The sequence below is a fragment of the Atta cephalotes genome (assembly GCF_000143395.1).
Source record: "Atta cephalotes unplaced genomic scaffold scaffold00047, whole genome shotgun sequence".
Lineage (NCBI taxonomy): Eukaryota > Metazoa > Arthropoda > Insecta > Hymenoptera > Formicidae > Atta > Atta cephalotes.
Window position 1 is genome coordinate 1790186 of NW_012130111.1, and position 9736 is coordinate 1799921.

A 9736-nucleotide genomic window follows, 5' to 3' on the forward strand; every position below is an offset into this window, starting at 1 on the left:
AACGAGGGCTACTGCAAAGTTTAATCGAATCGAGCTGGCCGGGCCAACGCGCGCGCGTGCCACCCACGCTGCAACCAGGCAACTCCGTCACTGACTGACGGAGATTTGCGCATACGTCGTCGTCGTCGTCGTCGCCGTCGTCGTCGTCGTCGTCGATGACGACCATCAACGTGTTTCCACTCGTTCGCCGCGCCGGTCTGCGCCTGTCAACCCAATTCGCGATGCGCGCGCCACGCGACTTCTCACCGGAACACAACCTTGCAATTGAGTATTTCCGCTTGCAGATTTTCTAATTTATATAAAATTTATTGGTTTTTTTGAAAAATATTGTGTCAATTATTTTTTTACAAGTTAATATTTATAATTTATAACATTTTCGCTTAATTTTTAATTTAAAGACGCAGTCGCTATCATTTTTAATCGATTTGATTTATGTCAATGGTCTATATATGTATATCGCGAAATCGATATCATTTATATGTAAAAAAATAATTGATACAATATTTAAAAAAAAAACCAATAAATTTTATATAAATTAGAAAATCTGCAAGTGGAAATAATAAGTTAGAAATTAATAAATAATATAAATAATAATAAGTTAGAAATTAATTTCTAATTTATTATTATTTCTTACTTATATTAATATTTACAACATTTTCGCTTAATTTTTAATGGAAATCTTGATTACGACAACGACGGAAAATCTTATCGTGAAGCAGCGTTATAATACACCAGCTAATAATCGCGACTGCGAAAAGGAAGCAGTTTTTTATGTGGTTCGAACACAACGAAAGAAACGGAACTTCCCCCGCACCTCAATCACGCATGGATCACATTGGTGCGTATGTGCGCAAGCGTAAATCAATTCGTGCACAGGATTATCTCCGACGAATTTTGGAATATCCATACTCGAAATAAAGTCCCACTGGGCTCGCAAATTCTTCATCTTTATGTTCGTATTTTGTATTGATATCCTCATATTATGTATTGTACACATGTTCATGGATTGTACGATCCACTATCACAGTTATACATACGCAGTTATACATGAAATCTAAGCTAATGTTATTCTAATCATCCATGTTTTATTTAACATGAAGAAGAAAGGCAAAATAACAAAAAGATATACGAAGTCCATTAATTCTCTATTCGCGTCATTAATAATATTAATAGGTACCAGTTAATTTCTGCCGCGAATTTTCGCTGTTAACGGAATGAAAAATGAGATCTCAACTACTTTCGGTCTAATGCGCCCTAATGATCCGGGATTGAAAGTCGGAACGTGGTAAGAAAAAAAGCGAATTATGGCCAAAAGTTAATTAAACTCTAACTTAATTTAACTTCTACAGAAACTGCACACGTAGTGCTTAAAGTATATATGGCACTTCTGTCGATATGGTACTTTTGTCGAAGATTAACTCTCAAACACTATACGCAGTGCGATCAATAACTTCCATCATGATTATCCAATTTTTTTTTATGAGTTTTTTATATAATATTTAATAATTTAAAACCTTTCTTAAAGGTTCAAAAATACGAAATGAAAAACATGATTTAAAAATTTATAAATATACAAAATTTCTTTTTTCTACAGAATATTGAAATTTCACTGCTGATTCTAAAAGCCGAAAAATTTAGATTATTATTATTATTATTATTACGTAATAACAATTTCCAGTGTAGTCTTCAAGTGTCCTTGGATAGAATACGTACCTGCTACAACACGTGCACGTCGTTCTGAGGTATATCGTACGGTTTGTTATCGACGAGTACCAGCGAAGCCAGATACGCAGTCGCAGAATTATCCGGGACCAGCATCAACCACAACAACGGCCAACATTTGATTGCATAAAAGCATCGGATGAATCACCGTATAGAATGCTGTCATAATTTTTATATTTTTGAATATTTAAATGATTTATAATTCTATTAATTAAACTAATAGAACTCCTCATAATTAAAATAATGATAAACAAATAAGTTATTCCGGTTAACGCTAAATATTTTTGAAATATATGTAAAATTTCTAAAATCCCAACACAATATTCCAAGAATATTCCATAATATTCCGAAATATTTACAGAATGTAAAAGCATCAAATAATCGTTAAATGTTCTATTCATCGTTTCATATTCGGAGAATGTTTCCTGTATATTTTACAAAATTATAATTTCCCTTCAGAAAAATTTCAGGTCCGATGAATTAATTTTTAATTTTAAATAAAATTTTACTGTCAGAAACATATTTCATTCATTCTTGGAGCCCAAGTTCAATTTTGAAGGCTTCTCACAGACCGAATACTGCGCTCTTTGTATTCTTTCTTATGTGATTCTTAAGTGTTAATGCATCTTTACCGCGAGTCTTTGTTAGCGGAGATGCATATTGCTCACGAATAATAATATCACATTAATTGTCACAAACAATTTAATATTGATGGTAATAAAGCATCTTTAAAAACCTGTAAATTTTATTGTAAAAAAATATTAGCTGAGATTCGAATCTGGATCATAGCATCAATAATATTAAATTGTCAACTTAATTTGTAATACTGTTTCGGTTCAAGACTATTCAAGACAAATAATTGGTGCACAGCTTGTATAAACTGGAAATTGTACAGATAAATTCACAAGAAGTATTATTATAAGCATGGAAAATCATTTTAACTTAATATTTTCACATATGTGTACTTAATCAATCAATTTTTATTTAATAATATTAATTTCATTATTTTGTATTGTTTTTTATTCGCAGTCAATCAAAGCAATCTTTATATGCGTCGATATCAACCATATGTATAGTCCGTTATACATATCGTATCTTTGTTTAATGTATGTTTATGTATGTATCTTTAATTAACCTAGTTGTAGCGGTCTAAACATATGGTGTAAATTAGAGATCCTATAATAAGACTCACGACATGAGAAAATCGCGCGATTCATTGATACATCATTGTTTTAAAAATTCCCGTCTATATTTACTTACTTATTTGCGTTAGTTTTAATATCAATAATAATTAAAATTAAAGATGTTATTTTAAAGATGTTAACAAATAAATTTCTTTACATTTACGTGTCGAAATAATGCATGTGAGAAGAATTGTTTAATTTAACAGTTTTTTTTTTAACAAAATTATTTTTAAAATTTAAAGATTTAATTGTGTACCTTGAAACGAAGTTAAAATTACGAAAATGAATAAGTTCACTAGAATATTTATAATTTCGTTAATATCTAATAAATTTATTCATATTCTATAACTTTTACACGTGTCAAGATACACAATATTCTGATACGTAAAAAGTAAAAAAATAAAATTTGTTTATACATTTATTTTACAAATATATTATGCATCGCTATTGATTTATTATCATATTTTTTACACGTGTACATATACAACGTAAGTACACGTGTTCCGTTACTGCAGATTTAGGATTAAGTTAGAGATATATTAAGGTTAGACAGAGATACAATATATTTCTCTCTTTGTCGATTTTAAATACAAAAATCGGCTCAAATCGACTCGTGTCGCGACTCTGAGGCTGCGTTCTGTTGAATGCGCATAATGCGCATGATGTAATATAAGTATGATGTAATGTAAGTATAAGATGATGTATTCTTGTTTAACACTCTGGAACAACAAAGGTAAAATAATATCTTTGATGCATTATGTGCAATGGAATGCAGCTTTATTAGAGGGTCTCTATAGTGTAAAGTAGGCCACTGATGTAATGAAACAATTTATAATACAACCTTTGTTGCCGCATTTTTCAATACAAATTATCAATGATCCGCTAACAAGGTTCACACTATTTATGCTTGCTACTATATACTGTAAATGCATTTGTTACTTAAGGGAAATGATTGTTGAGACATTGAAATCAATAAAAATCTCCGAATTTACAGAACGGAATCAAAAATCCTTTGATAGGATTAAAATATTAGACGCAAAATTGAAAGGTGCTACAGTGGATTTTATACTAAAAGCGAAAAAAAAGTTAAAAGCTTTCATTTTTAATTCAACTCGTAGAATTGTTACCTGATGTGCATATTTCCTTAATACAAAAGTTTTATAGTTCGTATGAACAGAACGACAGATTGTTATAATGATACATAGATAATAAAATATATTTTTATATTTTATTAAAATTTATTAAGTTACATTTTATTTCATATTTTGGTACGTACAATATAGATTACAAAATAAATATACGAAACATGTCAGATGTCCTGTCGAAACAGTAACTGACAATAATACAAACTTGTACAAAAGTATTTGTTACAAAAGTATTAGTTGTTAGTCTTATTGCCTCAAAAATTTTATATGATTTATACATTTCTGACATTTATAAAATATCAATTCTTTTAATATCTATTTTAATAAATAAAGTGCGTCGGGGATAAAACCAGGGTTGGCAAATGTCCACTCCTTTTTTGTTTTGTTTCAGCCAATGCCAGTGATCAAAACTGGTTTTAACCTTTCTCTACCTTAACTCTGAGCTCGGCTAGCTTAAAAAGTATGTTAATAACGTAATGCAGGGAAAAATAAAACTAAATTTTGCTCAAAATCGATTTTGATTAGGGCGATTAAAACCAAGTTAAAAAAACCACACTGTCTGATACTGTTCGTACCAACCCTGATTAAAACGGAAAACGTATCCTTAGTTTGGTATATCTTGCTGGATAATATTGAATCTGAATATATGCAATATGTTTTACATTTAATTTTGAACTACCTACTCTTTAAATGAATATATATTGGTACTATCAGCCCAGTAAAACACAATGTTACATGTAAACACAATGTTACATGTCACATTTACGCGTTCAACAAGATAACTATAATATAATACACTGTGTTATCTTGTTGAATTAACAATTCGTGTAACATTGTGTTTATTGGGAGTATACATATTTTTAATAACATTTTATTTACGATATTGTGTCTTTTGTGTTAATCCTATGATTCGACATATTACTAGCACAGAAATTAAAAATTCAAAACATGAAATTTTTTGTCTTAAAGCGATCTAATGTTTCCAACATTTTCATTTATTTGTTAGATATATGAAATGATACTCAGGGTTTATCTTATGATTTTAATCAATCTATAAGCATCCATCTATTAAAAAAAAAATAGTGTCAATCATAATATCCTGTATCTCAATTTTAACTCATATTGTCTGTTAAAAAATTTATTTGTTAAAATAGGAACCTCAAACATACAGTATTCTATCAATATTCTATTGTTCTATTATCAAATATTGTCAGTGATAATCCTGAAAAAGAACCTGAGTACATGTTTTTATTCTTCGCAGGGTGACGAAGTTATCTCTTGGTGCAACCTGTACCTGTCTTACTTATTATTATATAAATAAAGACGATTAAGTACCATTATAGCTTATTGCTTGGAGATTTAGAAAAAAAACTAATTCTTTAATGTAATTTTATTGATTCATACAATCATATAATTAATAAGATTAAAAAAATGTTATTAAATTAAGCGATACTTTTTGGAGTCAATCAAATATGGGGTCTATCAAAAAATGCCATTTTTCATCATTTTTAATGTATCTTAAAAATGCTTAATTTAACAGGACCTTTTTTACCTTATTTATATACTCGAATGAATTTACATTAAAGAATTAGTTCCAAATAACAATCCTTTTTCCAATAGCCTTTTACATGAGCGCTACATTCCTTCTGAGATCGCGACTTGCTACAGTAGCGGCGCGACGCGCGGCGGCGGTCACTGGCCCGGTTCAAGTTAATGCGAGATCTCGCGCAAGAAGCGCGACGGAAAATTCACTCTACCTCTGTTCGTTCTGGATGCCGAAGTTTCTACCCGGCTTGAGTAAAAACGGTCTTTTCAGTCTCAAAATCGCGGAGCGTTGAAAGTCGTAATCACCGCGATACGGCTTAACGATCTTTGGTCACACTTTTATCTACTTCTGGAACACTTATTTCACGAAACCTATCGACAAGCCAATTGGTAATTTGCTTCTGCTCTTTTCATTCTTTTTCTTTTTTCTATCAACGGATGATGTGGCGAGAAGATCGGCCGGTTGAGATTAGATCGTTGTTCCGCATCCTGCAACATGCCAGTTTGATAATTGACGTCCTGTCGCGAGCATTAATGTAGAACAATGCACCCACGCTAAGAATGATAAGCTGCGAGTGATGAGTGCAATTACTATGTTCGAAAAGAAGTGGATTACGATCATTCAAGAACGTTCGACATCACATTTTTCAATGAATTTGACTATTAATTTTGAGAGAAGCGAATTAAAAATTGAGTTTCCTATTTGGTTCCACATGTTAACTTTTTTTTAAATTTAATTTAATGACTTAATGATTATTCAGCAAAACATTATTCTTTTACGGGAATTAATTATGCTTTACTATATAATATATAAGAACATGTTTTCTGTTTGATATGTGAAATGTATAAAGTATAAAATAATCAAAATATTATTAATAGTTTTTCCCTAAAAAAATTCCCTATTATAATCGTAAATGCCTTTTCTTTTCTTTTTTTTTTTTATTCCTACAAATGTTCTACTATTTCCTGCTATAAGTGACTATTGTTTACAAGAATAGTCGTTCTTATCTTAGTTGCATAAAACAGCTGCACAAAAGCAATCTGCATGGACAATGCTTACGAATCGCGCGCGTGCATTATTTCCATCTCAAGATATATACGCTCATTTATGACTCATTCATTTATGTAATTTCTTACTGTATTCTTCCGGATGCGTGTAGAGATTATTGTGGAAGATAGTAACGTAATCGATGCATCCCGCTCTAATTACACGCGAGCGTAATTTCGCATTAGGTTCTAGGAAGCGCACGGATCTAACGAAGGCCTTTTGATGCATCGAATCGCGGTTATCCTGGATATTTCGAAGATGTATACAACATAAATAAGATTGCAATTGTTGAGAATAAAAATTCCAGGGAAAGAAAACCGCGTTTGTAAGCAACGCTTTATTTGTTTATTTATTTATTTATTTATTTATTTGGGAACAACAGAAAAAAAGTATCTCTCACGTTTGTTTCAAAGATATTAAGGGACCATTAAGATTCTTTAAATTCTTTAGTAAATCGAGTTATCATAAAAATGCATAATTTCTTTATATAATTTATTTTAATTTAATTTAATTAATTGTGTATATATTAGAATTACATTTTCAGAGTTTATTTATATTTATATTGAAAGGTTACAAACAATATAAAAATATTGGCATATTGTAGACTGTCGAATAGCTCTGAATTTGTATTTAATTTGATTAGGAATTAATTTATATTTAATTTGAATTATATTCAATTGAGCCAGTAAATAGTATTTAATATACGACCAAGCTTATACATCGAGTATTTTCAATATAATAGGAAAATGTAAGATATAATATTCATAATAATGCAGAAAGAGAACAAGATTAATAATAATGAATTAATAACAGAAAATTGGCCATTTTATCGCGAAAAAAAAGCAAGGAGGAAAAACGGATACAAAAGGGTAATATAGTATTTGATTGACATATAGGAAAACAAAGCTCTGAATTTGACGGAACGATGGAAGTGGAACGATGGAGAGGATAAATAATTGTGGTAACGGGTATCTGGAATAAAACGGGAATGGAAGTCGGAATGTTGTGAAGAAGATTACGTAAATAAAGCGGAGTGTTAGAGCGAAGAAGTTGATAAACAAGATAGACAATATAGATGGAGAATAAAATGTTGGATTTTTAACCAACTGGAGTTTAGATATAATGGAGAAATATGATCATCTTTCCGGATATTATAAAAAAACAGGAGTTCTGTATACGCTGAATATGCTAAAACATTCGTTGAATCGGAATGTATGATACAATACTGTATTCAGAGTATTCGAATAAGAAGACAATATAAAAATTATAAAAAGTTGTGATGCAAAGAGTTTCTGCGAAGTTAAACGGATGCAAAGGACGAAAAGGATAGAAGGCGGAGGCATAAGAAAGCAGTCCTTGCATCCTTTGTAATGACATCATTAAATAATTACGAGAAATAAAAATAGATGTCAAGTATTTTTATGAAAGTACAGAATTAATGTAGATATTGAAAGAAGGAAGACGAGACAGTAATAAGAAGGAGGATCAGGATATCTGCAATAAGTAGGGAGAATTCAGATGTAAAGCATTTGACGAAATCATTCCGCCACGAAGTGAAGATCACGGTTTAAAGCCATAAAAGTGGAAAAGACTTCGGATAAATGAAGAAAAATGCAAAAGAACTACACTGTCAGCATACATTTAGAGTTTAGATGTAAATGGGATAGAAGCGAGATCAGCAATAAACGCCGTGAATAATAATGGCCCGAGAATGAAATTTTGAGGCACTCCAAATTAACACGAGGAGGATGGAACAACATGGGGAAGAGAGAAAGTGGAGTAAGTATTATACAGCAGGATTTTGTGAGAACAATTTATAAAGAAGGAATTCATTAAGGCAAGAATGGATACAAGGGAACTGAGCTTGACAAGAAGCTGATCATGATTAACTGCATCGAATGCCTTCGAAAAGTCAAAAGCTAAATTTTTGACACAAATTTTTGGCACTTTTCTAAAGAGAACCTTAATTTTAACATGTAGTGTTTTTCTTAATAAATTGCGAACGTCTCGTTTGATTATAAATCAAAGAGACACGATACAAAAATAACTATAAAAGAGACACGACATAAAAGATAATTACAGAAAATATAAATCACTCAGAAAGATTGCGCGAGCCTTTAAATTTAACGTTTCGATAAGGTCCTGTTTTGTTTATACAATGTTAGATAAATCTTCCAAGACTTTACAATGCACTTTTCGTCATGTCTTAAATCTTTCTTCTTTTACAAAAGTACTTACTGCAGACGTTACAGCGTTTCTCATCGGAACCATCACCACATCCATCTCGACCGCTACAAGTTATCGCATCAGAACGACATCTTCCATTGTCGCATCTGAATGGACAGTATCTTGCGGTGATTCGACCGCGATTCCGCGTTCTGCATGCTGCCTTGGGTTCATCGCTGCCGTCCCTACAGGAAACTACTGCGTTGCAAAATTCGTATGCTGGCAAACACTGACCATTGTTGCATCTAAACGTACCTTCGGGACATTCTGTGTAAATAAAAAAATCTTACGTATGTATTAAAATAAAACATTACGCATACGTGGAATGCGTAAAGCAGAATATTTGTTTTTTCAGAAAAGTAGAATATACAATAACAATCATATTAACGAATTATTTAACTATTCCTATAACTGTGTTAAGAGATCGCTTTAATTTTTAATTATATTTATTGCTCATTATCTATTTTATTTTAAAAATTTTTTAAGGAGATGCTACAAGTTATCGTTAGCGCGACGACCGAACTTGATTTTTTAATTTCAAATTAAAAATGTCGTTAATAATGATATCTTTAATTGATTTCTTCTGTTTCACTCGAATGCATATATCAGTTTTTATCTAACATTGCAACACCGTTTCTTGCAAGATCAAGCACCTATTGACACAATTACTGCTCTATTTACTCTGAATCTTTGCTAACCGTATGTATACACGTTATGTTTAAACATATTTTTCTAGGCTTACAATCTTAGTTCTACATACTCAGTAATTTCCACTGGATACTTATGCTACTTATATATATATATATATATATATATATATATATATATATATATATTATAGTAGACTCGACAGACNCAGAGGTGAG

General features: G+C 31.1%; 1 protein-coding gene across 1 annotated transcript in view; it reads right to left on the reverse strand.

Moving 5' to 3' along the window:
* Positions 1-6012: 6012 nt before the first annotated feature.
* The window catches only part of LOC105622624, a 19463-nt gene continuing 15739 nt past the window's right edge, over positions 6013-9736 (reverse strand). The window contains exons 7-8 of the mRNA XM_012204040.1: positions 8883-9137; positions 6013-6085 (exon numbers count right to left, since the gene is read on the reverse strand). Coding sequence (XP_012059430.1) covers positions 6066-6085; positions 8883-9137 — 275 coding nt within the window. The 3' untranslated portion in view covers positions 6013-6065. The remainder of the gene's footprint in view (positions 6086-8882; positions 9138-9736) is intronic.